This window comes from Phalacrocorax carbo, chromosome 7, assembly GCF_963921805.1.
Source record: "Phalacrocorax carbo chromosome 7, bPhaCar2.1, whole genome shotgun sequence".
In the NCBI taxonomy this organism is placed as follows: Eukaryota; Metazoa; Chordata; class Aves; order Suliformes; family Phalacrocoracidae; genus Phalacrocorax; species Phalacrocorax carbo.
In genome coordinates, this window is record NC_087519.1 from 20,069,782 (window position 1) to 20,090,189 (window position 20,408).

The following is a 20,408-nucleotide window of genomic DNA, read 5'->3' on the forward strand; positions in this document are numbered from 1 at the left end:
CAGTTATCATTTATGTGTTTAAACCAATTTGAGAACCTACGAGAAACAAAAATATTGCTGAGAGTGGGAATGAAAAAAAAATTTTCCTTAATTTTTTTAGTAAGATGTTCAGTGTTTTTTTCCATAAGTCAATAAAAATAATCACAAATATAATCTGTAAAGATTCTTGGAGTTTATTTCATCAAGCCTGGAACATTTAAAAGTGTAATTCACTAGAAGTCCACTAAGTGGCACAAACAGACCTCATGGAAATTGCTTAGTATGAAAAGTCTTCCAAAAGATACAAAGGGCAGCATGTTGAGCCAGGTCCTTTTTGAAGCAAGAACTGATGCATTTAGCAAAAATTATTTTAAAAGTTTGTCAAGAGCACAAGTGAAGCTGTGAGCTATGTAGAGGTATATCTTTCTGACAACAATACTCTCAAAGCTGGGATGGCCTCTCCAGTGCTGACACTGTACACAACTTTCAAAATACTTTCTTCCCACCCCAAAACCCTACATTATTCTGCAAGAATAGACCCATGCGTTGTAGTACTCCAAGCCATTATATTGGTTTTCCTCTTCTCAAAATCACAACCATTGTCTTTAACATTGTAATCTATGTTAGCATTCTTCCCTTATGCGCTGGAGTGGCAATGACACAGAGATAGAGGTATTTTGGAAGTATTTCTTGTTATATCATGGGGAATTCAATGTGGAAAGCTCTGACTCATACTTTCCCCTGCATGCTGTCCTGTGAAGCCAGGAACATAAACCGGTTATCAGCGTAGTCAGTTCTTGAGTCTTAGCTGTTTCTACTAGCTTTCAGTCTTTTTCAAATGTATGTTATTTATCTGCAAGCAGAAGGAAAATGGGAGAATCTGTTAAGCCAGTTGATTCAGAATCTGAAGGCGAATTATGTCTTTCTTTAAGAAAAGAAATTCACAGTGTATAAAGCACCAACAACAAAAACCCAGAACCTCTGTAGTGCCATCCTCCTTCACCTCTTGCCCCTAGCTTTTCCTTCTTAAATGTCTTTCCTGCGAGGAGCTTCTGGTGCTTGAAAAAAGACTTTAGAGTCATGGTTTACATTAAAAATTGGTTTCTGTGGAAGGAGGGGCACACAGGATGATTTGAAAACAGGATGTGTTTTGGAAACATTCCTCTGTTTGGTTCTCTATTTTGGTTTTACTTGGAGATTCATTTCCTTTTCATGACCGCTTGTAGTTCAGTGACCTGCTGAATCAGTCAAGTCTAATGCATTACTTTCAATCTTATGATTGACACTTTTTTTGAAGTATACTCTTTAGAAAACAGAAATGCAGCACTGAGTTTAAGTTTCAAGTTAACGAGGAGAGAAATGCAATCTGTACTGCAGTGGTGTGGCCTAGACGCAGAGATAGATTCAGGTCTAAGAGAATGACTTCCCCTTTCTAGCCTTCTCCCAGCAAATGAAGACTTTGATCTCATTTTAGATAAAAGAGCAAGAAACATTATTTGTCTGCTAGAATGACAACAGAAAATTTCCAAAAGCTGATCAGGAGATGTTTAATACCAACATAATGACAGTTGGGGGTTTTTTTCTACATTGCAAGTGGCAGTCTCTTGCTATTGAAAAGCAGAATCTCTGTCTCTGATGATGTGCATTGTGGTGGTCTCCTGCTGGGCTGGTACAGACAGCAAGCCCTCCCTGCGATCAGGGAGGTAGCAGCAGAGCACCTGCTGACACCCAGTGCTACTCTGTTCTGCTCCACTTGTAGCCTTCTGCAGCTGGGTTTGGGTGGGTGCTTAGGACTTGCTATCTGATGGTGTAAGAATACAGGCTTTTTGGGGGTTTTACTACAAAACCTTGTTTAAACTGATTGTGGTCACTGAGGAAGTGAGTACTGACGGATTTTAAAAAAACAAGTTCACCCTAACAATGTTTGTAGTAAAATGTGGATGGGTGTATCTGTAGTACTATCATTAAGACCATTAGATTTCCATACCAGCTCTAAGCTGCACTCAAATAGGTTTGCTTCAAGTGGTATGTTTGATCTGGAACACAGTCTGCCTGTGGTTTTGCTTGTTTTGCAGAATTAAGTATTATAATTCTAATTAATTATAAATTAATGGTGTAAACCATGGCGTGTAGTTGTTCGGTTTAAATATGCTTGTGCTGAGGTAGTTTAGGTTAGCACTGGAACTTGAAGAAGGTCCACTTTTAGCACTTTTAGCAAATCTTTAAATTAATGGAACTTATAGGAAAGAGACTTAGAGTGATTTTCCCTTCTGTTATTGAACTGTACATATTTTAAACAATTTCTTTCCAGTGATGACTTGATTTAACCTCTTCTACATAAAGTTCTACAGCATATACATACGGAAAATTCATACATTCAGATCACTAGCATAAGGGAAAGTACTGTTCTTTGTAAAGACCAAAAAAATTAAACCTATGCATTGATCTTCTTAAAACTAGGACTTAAAAGCAGGACATAGTGACATAGCGCATGCAGTAAGACAAAGTGTAGAATGAACGTAGAAATATCTCTCTGCAGTAAAAGACCTATTTACTGGAACTGGGGAACAAGTGAATTTTTTTTAAAGGAGTGTCACATGATGGTCATCAAACAGTAATAAATAGCAGGGGCATCTGCCAAAATCAGAGTTGTTAAAGATATGCATGAAAATATTATCACATTAGGTAGCAGAGTCCAAAAGCTGAGAAGCAAAACTCAAGTTAATGATTTGCGGTTAGGTGGCATTCAGAACAAGACTGCCTCATAACATGATCTTTTGTAGGACTTGGACCTGTGGATTCCAATTAGTGCCAAAATAACAGGATCCTGGTTCTACTGACATGTTTTAAATTCTATTGCTTCTTTGAAACCCTGTACATAAAAAATTAAGATGTAGAAGTTCCTACAATTTTGTATGCATTGAACAGAAGAGCTTGATTAAAGAGAGATTTTCACACAGTTCTCATTTTACTTAACCAGTCTCACCTTTGAACTGAGGGGAAAAAAAGCATTTTTGAAAGCCAGAAGTAATGATGTCTATCATTAGAAAAAGTAAAAATGAGAGTGAGAATGAAGTAGCAATGTAATGTGGTTTTTTTTCTTAAAAATGTAGGTGTTGGTAAACTAGTCACAAGTATTTCTGTTGGTTTTTTTTTTTTTTTAATTTGTATGTAAAGATTATTTCATTTATTGCATATGAATAGAGGGAGTAATTGCATTTAACTATTCATATTAGTGCCTTTCTCAAACTGAGTGATTTAACAATCACCTGAGTGACTAATGCAGTTCTGCCGTATCTTGGTTGGGACTCAATATCTGTTTATTTGGTGAGCTTCAACTGTGATATTTGGGCAAAACTGTTAGAGCAGTCATGTAGGGGTAGTAAGGGGTTTTAAAATTCTGCTTTTTTGAAATGTACAAATCAGCAGCACACTGCTACAGTGCTACCTGCTTTTATATAGTGACAAAAGGTAAACCATAGAATCAAACATTTTCTATTTCCTACCGGTTCAGTGTTCCCCTCAGTGGTTCTCCCATGTCAGAAGAAAAGGAAATGTTTAACTCCAGTTGATCTATTTGACTGTAGTGCAATATAAAACAAATGTTACCTTTTCCAATTTAGTACAATAACAAAGACTGGCTTCAAAGTATTTCCATGGAACAGGTATCCTAGTGGCTTGGTTATTGAGCTTTAACAGCTTTGACAGTACTCCTCAAAGTTTTACTAACAGATTGCAAGGTATACAATTGTACAATTACAGTTTTTCCATACTGTAGAAAATAAAAAAATATAACTCTTAATTTTTATATCTTGTTTTTAAAGTTGATGGTTAAGTAAACATCTGTCCCTTGAATCTGGCAAACTGGCTCTTTTCCAAATCAGAACAGAACACAGTATTGCAAAGCAGCGGTGTAATTAAAGAGGGAAGTAATTTGCATTATTTTTTGTATGAAACTTACTCTTGTGTAACAGATGGCAATCACAAACATATTGCTCCAGAGACATATGGAAGCCTATTTGTTCCATAAAACTCAAGAATAAATATTAACCCCAAAATTACTCTCTTCAATGCTGAAATATGATTGTGTAGTAATCTTCAGTATGGCCATAATTACACTACATAGCAACTCATGTCTCTGAATATACAGATACAGGGAAATGTTTTAGAGATTAGTTTTTCATTTGCAGTTTCCTATAATCTGATTACTCATGCTATAATAATTAACCAATTTGGTTTGGTTTGACTGCTTCAGTGCCAGGTTGCCATTATCACTTATAAGTTTAAATCTTGTAATAAGTATTGTAACAACCCATCTTAACAGCTGAACAGCCCAACTGCTAATTATACAGTACAAAAATGAACCAATTGGCCATGTTTCCAAATTCTACCCTGAACTGGGCAGCGGTCTCCAAGTGTGTTAAAAAAAAATAAGAAATGAACTGGCAATTTATGCCCCATCCTTGTTTTACTGCCTTGATTCTGCTCTGTCAGATGATATCTTAGTCTCCCAGAGGTCTCAATCAAACAATGAAAATTTTTACTTGAATCACAGCACAGTATCTATGATATAAAATTAGATTTTGATAAAATTAGCTGGAAGTTAGATTTGCATTCATGAGAAGCTCTTACTGAATTCACCCTGTACAGAATTTCACATCAGATCCGTCATTGGATTTTTGATGGTTTGTTGTCACAACCATATATTGGACAGGAACACCACCAAATTAAGACTCTTAATAAGGAAGATTTGGAATAATTAATAATTTGGAGCAGAACAGCTTTTGCTTTTCCAAGGTTTATAATGCCTGAAGGTATTTGTTTGGAGTGATTCCTCAGAATACTTTGCACAAATACAGCAGTAGCCAGGCGTTAAGCCAGTTTAGCCCTATTTCACCCCACCAAATTGTACGTTATTGTCATGGAGTGATTTTTTTTGTGTGCTTGGAATATGGAGGCTAACCATGTTTGGCACAGCTTTAATATTCAAAACGCATCTTGTATAAAACTCAGCATATATATTTGCCTATTTAACAAAAAAAAAAAAGTGAGAAAGGACCTTTTACAGTTGTAGGCTAGGTTATAACTAACAGATCTGGCTGTAGGTGAGAGGTACTTATGTGCAGGTATCTGTGGACTGCTGTTAGGGGTGGTTGAATGACATTTGCACCCCCAATCCCATCTAGAAGGTGCTTGAAACACTTGCGGCTAAGGAGAAATCACAGGGGCCCTCAGGGCCTCCTAAGGGTGCACCTGATTCCTGCCTTACTCCAGGCGGGTGTTGAACACGGTGCCCCGCTGGGTGACCGGCAGGAGCGGTGCCCCGGTCAGCGATTGCCACGGACCATTCCTGCACGGAGCTGGGGGGAAGCCTGGAGGGAGCTGCAAAGGGTGCTGGTGGCTCAGGCCTTGCAGGATGATAATCCCTTAATAAGCGATTTGGGGGAAACGGTTCTTTTATTTTCCTGAGAGGGAAGTGAGAACTGTTGTCGTGATTCATAGTGTTAGAGATTTCTGTTTATATAGTTTGTCTAAAGGCTACGATTTTTAAACTGAAGCAACAGCTCTTCGCTGTCATTTTAAAGTGTTTCAGTAATGCTATTTATTTTTATAGTGCCTTGTGACATCCTGTGAGGAACGCAGCACAATGAATATATAATAAGGTTGCTTCACACCAAGCGATAATTATCAGTGGAAAAAGATGGGGAAAAGTATTTATTGGTGTGCTCTAGAATAGCCATGTTGTTCTAGAATGCTCCCCTTTTCAGTGCTGCTTGAGACTGTGCCGCCCCACTCCCCGCGGGGGCCGCAGCCGGCGGTGGGGGCGGAGGCGCCGCAGGGCCGCCCGGGGCCCCGCTCACCGCCTCTGCCCGCAGACTACACGTCCCGTCGGGCCGGGGCGCTTCCGGCGCGGCGCTGCCTCGTTCCCTCCCTCGGTCGCCGCCTCCTCCTCCTCCTCCTCCTCCTGCGGCGGCGGCGGCGAGTCTGAGGCCGAGGGAAGATGGCGAAGACTTACGACTACCTGTTCAAGCTGCTGCTGATCGGGGACTCGGGCGTGGGCAAGACCTGCCTGCTCTTCCGCTTCAGCGAGGACGCCTTCAACACCACGTTCATCTCCACCATCGGTGAGAGGCTGGGGCCGGCCGCCGCTGCCATCCCGGGGGCGAGAGGGGTCCTGGCCGTGCCCTCCCGCCGGGAGAGGAGTCGCCGGGCGGGCGGGAAGGAGGGGAGTGGAGGGGATTGGATGGGGGGCAGGGCTGGGGGGCGCCGCCCGCCGGGGCTGGGGCCGCGCTCGGCGGCCTGTGCCTGGCCGCTGCGGGGGAGTGGGCGGGAGCCCCGCCGCCGTTACGCGGCCGCCGCGGGGGGGAGCAGGAGCCCAGCCCGCCCGACCCGGGACGCCCCACTCCCAGAGGCGGTGGGGGACCTGGTGAGGGCCCCGGGGTGGGCAGGCCGCGCCGGGGCGGGGGGCGGCTCGTCCCCGGGGCCGGGGGCGGCTCGGCGGCGCGGCCCCTGCCAGGGACCCGCAGCACAAGGGTGCGGCCTGCTGCACTATAAAAATAAATTGCATTACTGAAACACTTTAAAATGACAGCGAAGAGCTATTGCTTTATGCGCGCCCCAGCGGCAGCAACAGTTGTCTCGGCCCCGGCGGGGCGCAGCGTCGGGGCCGCCCGCCTGTTGTTCCTGCTGGAGGTGGAAGCGGTGCTCCTGTGGGGCTGTGTGAGAGATGGCGTGTCCAGGGCTGCGCCCGTTACGGGTCCTGCGCGAAGTCCGGCATGTTGCGCTCTCCGAGTTGCGGGATGATCTTTCTGACAGTTTTTCTCGCTCTTTTATTATCGGTCGCTTCATGTTTAGATGTAGATTTTCAGAAAGTGGAAGAGGGCTCGGGCTGCTGAAGCTGACTGTGGCTCGTACTCAGCCGCGTAGCCATAGCGACTAAACCGCGCTCGGCAGATAATTTAACTCTTCTTTCCACAACTCTTTTGAATGTGTCCATGTGTTCGTATACGTGTAGCTCACGCTTCTGGGATTTGGAGTAGTTCAAGCTCCTTAGTCGACTAGAGTTAGAAGCTCCTTAGCGACTAGATAGAGGAACCTCCTTGGCAAAAGTTGAGTTTGGTTATAAAATTTGGTGGTGAAGAGGGATTCTAAAGCTCAGCTAACCTCTGTTAATGACAATGAGGTATGATATATCAAAACAGACTACCGTGGCTTATATTTCTGTAGGATTTGTCAGTCTTAAAATACTTTCTGCTGAGCTAAACATAAGAAAAATTTTGAAGTTCTTCACTGAGATATTGCTGAATTGAAATCTGAAATGCTGTATCCTCTTCAGACATTTTATTGTGCTGAACTTGGTGCAGATGTGGTTGACTAAATGAAGTATGGCTAGTATTTCTAATGCTTTAGGAACCGATTTTCTGCATTTCAGAAAAAGATTTCAGAAGAATTAAAATGGCACATTACTTTTCTCTCTGCAGCCAATTTCAAAATGCTGTATTAGTAACACCAGCTAATCAAGGCCTGAGTAGCATTTTTACCTAAAAAGGTATTTTTCTGCTTAAAGGCTTAATAAACTTTAATAAATGCTGTATAGGGTTTGGCTTTTTTTATTTAAAGCCTACATTGGTACTGTGCTAAATACAAAACATCTCTTTACTTTTAAAGACATAGCTAACACAAATGGACGCATCTGTCTTCCAACCATTTTCTTAGAGTTTCTTGAACTGCTTAGTCCCTCAATATTTCTTTTTCTCCCTGATTCACTTTGAAGTCCTGAGGATTGTGAATGCGATGCTGTTTTCTCTTACCTTATTCAGTAAATATAGATTTGCTCTAATTTCCTTCCTTTATATTTGCTTTCACAAGTGTCTTATTTTCAACACTGTTAAACTTGAAGAAACTTATGAATAATTGAGGCATACTTCTGATTCCATAGCTAGTATTTGTGATTTCACAGTTACGTTTTCCTTCTTAAAATTTGTTTCTTCCAAACCGTTTTATTTTTTTAGCAGAAGACCTACAAACAGGAAAGTTGACAATGCAGGAGATAGTGAAACTGTTCATAAAGTGCTGATGTATGCTTAAATAAAAATACTTGTTGTTTTTTTTTAAGTCTTCCTCATGTATTGCTTATTACTTTTAGGTCAATCACGTAAATCTCATCTGTTTGCTTTTGAAGATGCACATGCTTGCTTTTTTCTTTGTGAATGCATGCTGACTGCTTATTACTACTTGGTTTTACAATCATAACTGATAGGTCTGATGAGCTATGGGGCATTCCACTTTTAACAATTCTGATTTTTTTTTTTTCTTGACCAATAAAGTACAGCTGATCATTGTGTGGAGGGAGACATGGGGTTGCAATGCTTTTCCTAAAACAGGCCCTCTGCCAGCTGAAGTTTTAAGGTTTCCAGATTAGCGTTCCCAATTGAGTACACTGAGTCTTCCTGAGGTATAAACTGCCAGGCTGTTTTGTTTACACATTCTGCAAAAAGTGGATTCTGCAGTGTGATGGTACTTTTACAATGTGTGTTCAATTCACAGTGATTTTAATTAGCATGCACAATATCATGTGCCCTTAGTGGTGCCCTAATTCTCCTCTGGTCTGTCTCCCTGCTAACGAGATCAGAATTGGTTTAACTGTAGAAGTCTGAGAAGGCTTGAGATATGTTGACATCAAATTTTATTGTTTAATCTTATATATGTAAATGCTATTTGTGAGTGAGGCGAGTAATTTAGAGGTTCTTCTTAACTACATGGGGTTACACTTTTAACTGATTAAACTCCTTCTTAGATTCTACATCCAGAAAATAAAGCAAACTCTGTTGCCATGATGAAAGGGCCCACATCATGTCTAAGCACCAAATATCTTTCTTATAATTTCCCACTCCTATTGTTGTTTAGTAGGTTAAACTGCAGCCCTTCAGTCACCAGAGCTATGGAAACACTTTCCAAAAGGGAAAAAAGAACGTAGGAAGGGGATATGGAAATATTGCTTTACTATAGAATATTTGTTTTACATAGCCTCAGTGTTCATACTATAGAAGTGAGTCAATAGTTAATTGTAGCTCCTTTGTCATCTTGCAAGATATACTTGTGTTGTACTTTATAGATTCCCTTCTCTTCTGCTGTCATGCAAAACATGCCTGTAAGGCTACATCCTTGTAGATTGCTTGGAGGTTTGCAAATGGTCCCTTGACCTTTTTCCTCAAGACTTTGGTCAAGCTGTAATGATGGCTGTACTGATTCAGACAGTAAGTAACTGGTGTCCTGTGGCCAACAGTTGCCAAAGAAGTAGGATAAAATTACACTGCATATATACTTATCATATTTTTTTTATTCTTTTTTTGGGCGACTCTTGGTGCAAGAGTCTTTCTGTCTTTGTCTTGACTAGCTGGTGTAACTAATACTTTCAGCAAACTTTGCTACCTGTTACGAGAAGTGAACCAGGAATCTTTCTCTAAGATGATCCTTTTGATTATTATAAGTGATGTGTTTTCAGTCTGTGAAAACACAGATTGGCCTTCAGCTACTTTAGGCAAGGTAGGGCCTTTGCCTTCAGCGACTTTAAATTTTTTATGTAGAGCTCTGTAGCTCTGGAAAATTTCTAAAAGGGTTGGCAAGTCATAATACTGCTGTGGTCCCTAGTGAGAACCAGCTTTTCACTGTTAACATGGGATAAAACCTTTTTAAAATGGCAGTGTGTTACGTAAGGTTATGTTGTGTAGTTTGCTTCCTGAGTGGAAACTTCTGCTTTTGCACAGCTCTGCATGGGAAGTAAAATGCAGTTGAGTCAGCTCATCTTCACACTTCAGCAGCACCTAAAGCAAAACTTATCTTGGAGTATCTCTTGTGCATTTTGCTGGTAGTTTCAGTGCAGTGTACAAGAATAAGAGGCATTAATTTAGCAGTTTCTAACCTGCTGTTTAACTAGTGCTGTCTGGTAAAACTGAATTGGGTTTATAATTCTAAATAATAATAAGGTTTATTCTTTGCATTCCTTTCAACTTTTTGTTTAAACTGGTTGCTAGGAGAGTAAAGTAATATCTTGTAGCTGATAGCATTTCTGACTTGGTACGAAGGCTTGCTGACTCTGAAACAAAATTTGTCGTATTTATTTTTTCAGTCCAAGATGTTATCAGCATTTGGGAGGAAGTTGCCCACACAAGATAGCGCTGTATCTGAGAGCTGAAACAATTTGTTGATTTTACAGAACTAACTTTTCCTTAGCCTACATCTTGCAAAATAGGATACCACTCTGGCAATCAAGCACATGTATGCTGACCTTTGAACACTTCGATGAAAATCCTTTGAAAAGCAAAATTATCAACTTCCCTTTGGCAGTGAAGTTTCCATGTCTATAATGTGTAATGGAAATTGGTTTAGTATACTCAAGTCAAGTTATGCCTCACTGAATGTTTCTACTCTTCTATCATACAGTAAACTTAGGGAAGACAAAAGATTGGTTGTTGGTTTGTTGGGTTTCTTTTCACCCTCCCATTAAGCTTCAGCATTCCTTATCCTCATTCAGTCAATTTCTTTTGGGCTTCTCCAAATGGTAGGAGCTGTAGAAGACAACACATGTCAATGACAGATGAGCAAAGGGAGGGAAGAGTCAGGAAGGTGTTGTCGGTAGTACTTTATTAATGGTTGTTGTAATAAATGAGTTGTAAGTAAGACTTTAAAGTGACTGAGGGTAGTGTCTCAGGTGGCACCATTATTCATAGGGACAATATGGAAGTGCATGGTCAAGGTTTGTAGGATCCAAGACACAGTGCAGTGCGAGAAGGAGGCCAAGGGTTTACATGGGAATAGGGGCAGACAGCGTTATGGAGGTAAATATGAAACTGGAAGAATGATTCTGTTTTCAAGGTACGTGATGGGAGGTCAGCAAGATGTTATCCTGATGCTGATCAGAAAGCATTGTAGTTGGAGACATCGTACCTTAAAAGCATTAAAGTTTGTCTTTGGTGACCTTGAATTTGATGCTAACACCTAGCTAGTAACAAAAGACATCTTAGACTTTGATTTTCATCTCCCGATGAGATTGTATTACCCTACTGTATTCTGCAACAGGCCAACAATGTAATTGAAATTGTTTGGCTTTTATTAAAAATGTTGTTGGAGCTTTCTTTCTGCATGCTACTCTGAAACAGTGTGACAGATGTCTCACTGTTTTATGCTTATTCCTAACTGGCAGATGGAGGTCTGTCTTGGTTATGTGTCATCTGGTTATTTGAGTGACAGGAGGGCAGCTTAGAGCTGTTCTTGTGACTTAGTTTGAATGCAAAGTTAAGAACACAGACTAACATGGAATGAATGGAGGAACAAATATATTGATTGGTTGATACAGGCTTTGAGAGAGGTATTGAAGACATAGCTTTTGTCTGGGAATTTTTTATTTACTTTTTGGGAAGGATTTCCTAGTCCTTCTGCAATAGGGAATCCTTTTAGTAGAAATAGATCTTGAACTGACTTATTTCAGAATTTAACAGAAATTCATAATAGGTGATGTAGAATACATGCAGTATTTATAGAAGTGCTTTATTTCATGTTTTGTGATAGAAATCAGGTGTTTGTCATTCAAAGGATAGTATTGCTTTTTAGCTTTAACCAGATGTTATGGTAGCTTAAGTACCAAGTCCATCAAGCTGACTGTAGAGATATAAAATAGATCTGATCCTTTTCTAATGTGAATGAACTATGAATAATAGTAACTTGAATGGAGTTGCACTGTGTAAGACTCTTGTACAAGCAGAGTTGATCCAGAGGCTTTTAGTTGCTGGACTTGCAACTCAAAACTTAAGGCAGCCACTTCCTGTCCCAACAGAGGTTGCAGTGGGGTGTAATTTAGTGCCTCTTAAAGGGTTTTTGACCAATAATTGCATGTAATATCAGTTTAATCTTGTGGTTTATAGTAAGATTTCCTCTGAAATGTAAGCTATGACACTTTTGATTAGACTGTATGTAGTTTGAAAGGCAACTGAACTACCGCATGTTTCAGAACACTTCTCTTCTGCAAGGGAGAGCAAACAGTTGATGAAATTTAAGATGATCTGTATTAGTTTTGCTGCTACTGTGCAGACTCTATTGTTTTGGGCACCAGTGGAAAAAAAACTGATGCTGAATATCAGTGACCTTCTCTTATATGTATGGCAACATCTAAGAATGTGTAAAGCAGACTGGTCACTAATAGGAGTCTGGCACCAAATCTGGAACTCAGGAAGAACAGGTTGAGTTGAAGAAATTGGGCAAAGCTAGAGTGGCTGCCAGCAAGCGAACACATACACGGCTTCCTGCCTGCCCCCCCCCCCCCCCCCCCCCCCCTTCTTTCTTTGTTTCATCTGCCAGAGGGAAATAACTTTCCTTTACCGAAACAAAATTTCTGGTCTGTATGGTGTGACTTCTGATGGGATTAAAGATGAAATCAGGTATCTGTGTTAATGCAAGTGTGGAAGAAAGCAGGAAGATACAGTAAGTCAGCGTAACTGCTGGCTGGGAGAACTTCTCCGGTTTAGCCCAAGTGACTAGAGAGGAGTACTTAGAATATGGAATGCAGGAAAAAGAGATTAAGTGGCCATTAAAAGAACCTGGCATAATGTAGGAAAACTGTTATGGGCAAGAAATAAAAGTATGGCCTTTGTTAATAAGTTTTTTGGATTTGCCTGTTAATTTAGGCAGTAAGAGTCTTTCAGAGAAGGCCTTCTTCCCTCATTCCCTTTGCTTCCCAAACAAAAAAATCCCCGCATACTTACCCCCGTGTAAAAACATGGGTTTAAAAAAGCCTCTGATAAAAATGATATTCCCAAAGTCTGTTGAAAGTTCCATGTTTAACTTCGGCAACTTCAAACTTTCTGCTTTGACTTTTGGCCTGATTTTGCTGCCTCACTTGGTACTTTACACACTTGCTTCTAAAACATGACCATATTTCAGACTCTAACTGAAATTCCTAGATCAGATGTTTTATCTTAACAAAGATAATTCTTACTGGATGAGACATTTTGATCTTCATAGATAACCAAGATCCTTTCAGCCAGAGTATCAGTTACAAAGCTATGAACTGTCTTACTATTGTTGACGAGTGCTTTTTTTTTTTCATTTTTATCTCTGTTTATGTTGCTGGTAATACCCATTTTCCTTCCAGTTTTAGGAGGTCTGTGTCTTCTGAAGTCTCATCTGTTTAATGAGTGGGATGTTCCTGTAAAACTTAGAAAAATTTCATCACTGCTCATTTTTTAAATAATTTCTATCTTTATAGTGGTCATGCATAATTTATACCTGCTCTGTCTAACATTATTCAATTTAACTTTATTTTTTTCCTCTGCCTCTGACCCAGTCTTGATATTCCTGAATCTCTCAAGGAGGTGCTTGGCAGTCCAAGTTGTTGGGCTATAGAAGTGTATAACGTACATACTAACTGTTCCCATCAAGTCTTCCATACCTGTCTTAAATCTGCAGCTGATGGGATATGTATGCAGTACCTATCATAGGTACTGCTGGAATAAAAGGTACAAAGTGATTGTACCGTGCAAGGGTGTTTTATCTAAGTGGCAGTAACTTACCAATTCTTCCTTTGCTTTGTGAATTCTGGGACGCTCTGTATGCTTGCTTTTCATGTAGCAGCTCTTCTGTTCTAAACAGACAATAGTATGCCCCCAAAAGTCTTTATTTCTTCGCTCTGAATAATCAGTTCAGTATAGACTTGCAGATCAAGTGGGAGCCCTAAAACTTCAAGAGGCTTTTTAAAAAAGAAGTGGCATCTCCTTTTCTTGCTGGACAGTCATATAGGTTCATTTGGACCAAAAATTACTGAACAAAACCAAACCTACATCACAACTGAAGTGTAGTATACGAATACTGAACAATAAACTTTAAATCATTGTGGCAAAGTAGTAATCTTGGTTAAAGACAGCATTTTCTGTGTTTTCTACATCTACAAACATATCTGCTTTACAGGCAGGAGATTCAGGATCATCTTTTTGGGGGGGTTCCACTTTCAATTTTTTTTGGTTTTACCTATCAAATGATGATTTTAATAAAGACTAATCATGTCATCTCATATAAAGCACCTCCTAAATGGGAAAGTCTGGTGTCCTTAGCCATTAAAACATGTGGCAAAGTTTTTGTTTCTCGTGCAGTAGAAAGCCATATGCTGCACATCACAGAGACCTGAGGGAAAGAGGAGCTTCAAAGTAGATGACAGGTGCACAAATCTCATTACAGGTTAAGTGAGTATGGGGCTGGGTCCTTGGGATATTGCTACAGCTGTTTCTATTCCATATTTAACCATAGTTGGAGTGTGAAATACAGAGTAATTCTTGTACTAGCATGGAGCTGCAGCTGGTCAGGTGATATCCTGGTGTAGGATCCACACTGGAGCTGCTTGTGGCAGCTATTTGTGGGCCACCTTTTGGTTTGTATTAACTGGGGCTTTAATGATTGATTCAACAGAGTCTGTGTTCTGCTGCTCAAAGGGAGAAGAGCTGTGACTGTGCGTACATGTTCTCTAAGCTATGCCATCAGTTGTCATTACAGATGATGGTAAGCTGAATTATGGAACTCGCCCAGATGAAAACTAACATGATCAAAAGAGAAGAGGATTTGCTCATGACTCTTCAGTGGCAGCACCTACCCTAGTTTCAGCTAGCTGTGAAACTGTAGCCTTAACTCAAGTCTGTTGGCTGATTTTAACATTTGCTGCTCACCAGTTGCACGTTGGCTTGAAAGGAATATATTCTCAAAGCAGCTAAGTTAGTGCATTCCTCTTAGAGATAGTCAGTCTATAAATAATCCTTAAAATAAACAAACTTTGCTCTCTGTATCAGTAGTGCAATTTTAATCTATTTCAAAATTACTGTACATGAAACTGAGTTACCACCAAGTGTAATTGTACATTCAAAATAGAACAAGGGGTAGACATAGGTTAATTCCTGTGCAATTTCACAGAGCTGCAGTGCTGAGGTTGTAAACTCAAAAAGATGTTCTGCAGGGACCCAGCCATTTTAAAGTTGGGCTGTTGTGACAGGTGGTAATTTTACTCATGTCAAGCAGTAATAAGTTTCTACTATTGTGTTGTTTTATAGTCTTTAAATTTGGATTGAGTGTATTTGGTGTTCAAAATCATGTAATTCAAAGGCTGCTGAAAGCAATCTGAAAATTCTGAATTCAGAATGCTGAAAAGAGAATTTCACTTTGCAGGATTTTCTAGTGTTCATAGATTCATAGAACTGTAGAATGGTTTGGGTTGGAGGGGACCTTTAGAGGTCTCCTAGTCCAACCCCCCTGCAGTGAGCAGGGACATCTTTAGTTTGATCAGGTTGATCAGAGCCCCATCTAACCTGACCTTGAATGTTTTTAGGGCCTACACGGCCTCTCTGGCCAACCTGTTCCAGTGTTTCACCACCCCCAGTGTAAAAATTCTTATCCAGTGTAAATCTACCCTCCTTTAGTTTAAAACCATTATCCCTTGTCCTCTCAAAACAGGCTTTGCTAAAGAGGTTGCCCCATATTTCCTATAGGCCCTCTTTAAGTACTGGAAGGCTGCAATAAGGTCTCCCCACAGCCTTCTGTTCTCCAGGCTGAACAAACCCAACTCTCTCAGCCTTTCTTCATAGGAGAGATGCTCCAGCTCTCAGATCATTTTTGTGGCCCTCCTCTGAACCCACTCTGACAGTTCCATGTCCTTCTTGTGCTGAGGGGTCCAGAGCTGGATGTAGTACACTGTTGGCACTGAAGGACTGTAATGTACAGTTGTGGTGGCAGAACTCAGAGGAGCACTCTTATGAACAAGTGGCTGAAGAGCATTGGATTCAAGTCTTAGCGTGATAATCGTATTACTCTATAGGTTACTGAGCTGTCAAAACAATGTTTCGAAGTGTAGGTTGGTCTAATTCTGATGATTTTAAGTTGTACTCTGAATCCATTGTTCTCTTTTTAAATAGAAAGTAGTTTATCTCAAGAAAGGAAGCTTATAGTTGTAGCTGTGCCGTAGCTGAGGAGACACATGCTGAAGGAAGCGGCAGTTTGCTTCGCATTATGAGCATTGATTTGATCTTGGTAGTAAGTTCCAAAGTCTCATGACCAGGAAACTGCCCTATGTTATGTTGTAGTGGTTTAGCCCCAGTCAGCAACCAAGCACCATGCAGCCGCTCGCTCACTCCCCCCTGGTGGGATGGGGGAGAGAATTGGAAGAGTAAAAGTGAGGCAACTCATGGTTTGAGATAAAGACAGTTTAACAGGTAAAGCAAAAGCTGCGCGCGGAAGCAAAGAAAAACAAGGAATTCATTCGCTACTTCCCATGGGCAGGCAGGTGCTCAGCCATCTCCAGGAAAGCAGGGCTCCATCACGCGTAACAGTTACTTGGGAAGACAAACACCATTACTCCAAACATCCTCCCTTCCTTCTTCTTGCCCCAGCTTTATATACTGAGCATGACGTCATATGGTATGGAATATCCTGTTGGTCAGTTTGGGTCAGCTGTCCTGGCTGTGTCCCCTCCCAGCTTCTTGTGTACCGGGCAGAGCATGGGGAGCTGAAAAAGTCCTTGACCAGTGTATGTGCTACTTAGCAACAGCCAAAACATCTCCACATTATCGCCACTGTTTCCAGCAAAAATCCAAAACATAGCCCCATACTAGCCACTACGAAGAAATTTAACTCTACCCCAGGTGAAACCAGGACATATGTATACACGTGGCCCCTTATTCCATACCATTTACATCATGCTCAGGTTCCACACTATCCAGTACAACCTCGTTAACCTCCACCCCCCTTCCCATCCTTTGACAAAATACATGGATATCATTTAGTCCATGGCTTTGGTCTCCATCTGTTCTTGTGGTCACGCAGGATAGGAGAGGTGGTATCTTGTGTGGAGTTACTGGGCACCAAAACCAGCTCAGGTTGGGTCACTGCGGCACTTGCACTGCTTCTTGAAAGGCTTGTCCTCCATTGGTTCGGGTGGTTCCTGCTGTGGTAATTCCTATAACATGCAACTCAAATCACAGGTTACCACAATTTAAAGGTATACCCATTACAATCTCCACCCCTGACCCCTTTGGGCCAGGTTATAGGTTTTAACATTGCCATGAACTCCTCCCCTTGCTCCCAGCCTGGCTAGCAACAAGGGGTTTCTGCTATAGTAATTTCCATAATATGTAACTCAAATCCTGGGTTAGAACAATTTAAAGGTATTTCCATTACAGTCTCTGCTCCTGGTCCATTTGGATCAGACCATCAGGTTTAACATTGTAATGAACTCCTCCCCTTGCCCCTGCTCCAGTGTGGACTTATCCACAGACTGTAGTCCTTTAGGGTTGTACCTGCTCCAAGTGGAGCCTTACCTGGGAGCCACAGTCTCTCCAGGGGCACACCTGCTGCAGCATAGACTTATCTAGAGCCACAGTCGCTTTGAGGTATGCCTGTTCCAGCATGGCCTTCTGCATGGGCCTCAATGCTTTCAGAGCTATACCTGCTCCAGCATGGCCTTACCCACAGCTGCAGTCCCTCTGGAAGTAAACCTGCTCCAACATGGCTTTGCCCCATGGCTGCAGTCCCTCGAGAAGTAAGCCTGCTCTGTTGTGGGCTTATCCATGGCCATGTACTTTGAGGTGCTCTGGCATGAACTCATGCACACCACTGATGCTTCAAGGTGTACCTGCTGCAGCACAGACTTATCTACAGCCACAGACGCTTTGAGGTGCACCTTCTCCAAGATGGATTTATCCTTGGGCCACAATTGCCTCAGAGGTGTACCTGCTGTGGCACAGACATAACCAAGGCCACAGATGCTTTGAGATATACCTGCTCTGGCATGGGCTTATACAGAGACACAGATGCTTTGGGGTGTCTTGCTCCCACATGGACTCATCCACAGGTCACAGTCCCCTTGACTTGGACTTGAGTTCACACTGGAGTTCCAGCCTGTCCAGTATAGCAGCACACACACAGCAGCGGGGCCCTGGCCATCTGCCAGCCCAGGCGCATTGCCATGGGTATTATCGGAATGTTCCCAAGGCCCAGCAGGGTAAGGTGATAAGCAGTACAGCAAGCAGCGAAAGCAAAAAGCACCACTAATGAGCGCTAGATTTTAAGGCATACAGTAAGTCAGGCAAGCCCCATAGCAAGCACAGAAGCCTGCCAATTAATACCTAAACAGCAATAACCGCTATACATTCCATCTAGCACATTCCAATCAAATCTGTCGTTATATCAAACCCTTCAGGCCCCACGTTGGGCACCAAAATGGACTGTTGTGGTTTAGCCCAGTCAGCAACTAAACATGCAGCTGCTCGCTCACTCCCCCCGGTGGGATGGGGGAGAGACTCAGAAGAGTAAAAGTGAGGCAACTCATGGTCTGAGATAAAGACAGTTTAACAGGTAAAGCAAAAGCTGCGCGCGGAAGCAAAGAAAAACAAGGAATTCATTCACTGCTTCCCATGGGCAGGCAGGTGCTCAGCCATCTCCAGGAAAGCAGGGCTCCATCACGCGTAACAGTTACTTGGGAAGACAAACACCATTACTTCAAACATCCTCCCTTCCTTCTTCTTGCCCCAGCTTTATATACTGAGCATGACGTCATATGGTATGGAATATCCTGTTGGTCAGTTTGGGTCAGCTGTCCTGGCTGTGTCCCCTCCCAGCTTCTTGTGTACCGGGCAGAGCATGGGGAGCTGAAAAAGTCCTTGACCAGTGTATGTGCTACTTAGCAACAGCCAAAACATCTCCACATTATCGCCACTGTTTCCAGCAAAAATCCAAAACATAGCCCCATACTAGCCACTACGAAGAAATTTAACTCTACCCCAGCTGAAACCAGGACATATGTATACATGTGGCACCTGCATTCTTTATTGACTTACCTACATTAGCCATTTGTATATATTTATTTTGTCAGTGTAGTGTGTTTAAACCTGAAGAACCTTACTGTATTAATATCTTTCAAGGTGCAAGACACTGTCTATCATTGTATATGATACTTGTATTACATTCTTTGTATGGGTGAATAGTAAGATAAAGAAAGGGCAGATAACTGGAAGGAGCCTATTCAGCCCACTCTGAATTTAGTAGTGTTTCATGGATTCTTTTGGGCTGTCCGGAAGGAATAGAATACAGCTTTGTCCCTTTAAGTTGTGGAAGGATGAATAAATCTGGTTGCACTTGTGTATAGTTCTAAAATAAATTTTATCTTGCAACACTTTAAAAATGCTGACCTTCACACTGGTGTGTTTCTTCATGTTAATCTGCTGTATTTTGAATGGTCACAATAAAAGGCTACTGCATCTTTAATTTACATAGCGATACATTGCTGAGATTGTCTGAAAATGCCTTGCAGATGTTACTAGAGGCTAAAGCCAAACTTTCACATTCAAAATGGTTAGACTTTGTTCCTTTACGTGAAGCTGTATGACACACTGGTGTGTTGCAAGTGTTCCCCACCCTGCCTTTTACACTGATTTTGCTTCCTACTTGGTAATTTATGTTTACTGAAACCCTTCAAGAAAGATCTAATAGAAAAGCAAATTTCTGAGGCTTCATTTATCTGCCTTTGCAGATTGAGACATTATACTGATGTAACACAGGAAAATATTTGCTTAAAAACACCACTAAAAAATAATTGTGTATTTAATCCAAATCCTGCAATACCTATTGCTGAGAGAAAAAAAAAAAAAGTGATCCCTGGGTAAGCTTGTGGGGAAAATCTATGGGAACAAATTGAAGTCCCTCAGCTGTTGGATGTGTATGGAAAAGAACAAGTTTCTGGAAGAGTGTTGTTCTATAGGTCTTTCCATGCTTGGAATCTGCACGGAAGATGTTAAAACTCTTCAGCTCAGTTCACTTGTGTCCATGCAAAGCCTGTGTGTGTGATCAGTGCTGATATCTGCATGTTTGTCATTTTACAGTGAGCAAGGTGTGTAAAAGAGTGCTTTGGTGTCCTTCAGTACCTATTGCTTACAACTCTTCAAAGTATAATGAAGAGCAAATGCATTGGCAGCAGTTGATTCTGAAACACTTACTGCTGCAGTATTTTGGCGATTACAGGCTTGTGACAGCGCTCTCAAATTCAGACCCATGCTTGGGAGAAAACAGCAGAACAATACCAGCTGTTATAGCTATGCTATAGAAGTACTACCGCTTGCGAGTTCTGATGTTCATCTATGCAACTTAGTCATTTCCAGTTCACAAGAAGCAAAGCCTATAGGGAGGAGTACTTTCCAAGTAATCCTCTCCCAGAATTCAACAAACTGAAGGTGAAGCATATTGATTTTCAGTTATGCCCCTCTTCTCACTTCCTTTTTTTTGAAGGTGGATTACAAACCTGCTTGCTCATTTCTGAGGTGGTTTTAATTCAGCCTTAACTCCAAGTGACTGCAGGAAAATATTTCCTGTCCTTCTGTGTATTTTGAGAAGTCTTGTGTATTGTGTCT

The 20,408-nt window shown here is 41.4% G+C and overlaps 1 protein-coding gene across 1 annotated transcript in view; it reads left to right on the forward strand.

The window, feature by feature from the left end:
- Window positions 1-5,729: 5,729 nt before the first annotated feature.
- RAB8B (RAB8B, member RAS oncogene family) overlaps window positions 5,730-20,408 on the forward strand; it is a 35,940-nt gene continuing 21,261 nt past the window's right edge. The window contains exon 1 of the mRNA XM_064456699.1: window positions 5,730-6,104. Coding sequence (XP_064312769.1) covers window positions 5,981-6,104 — 124 coding nt within the window. The 5' untranslated portion in view covers window positions 5,730-5,980. The remainder of the gene's footprint in view (window positions 6,105-20,408) is intronic.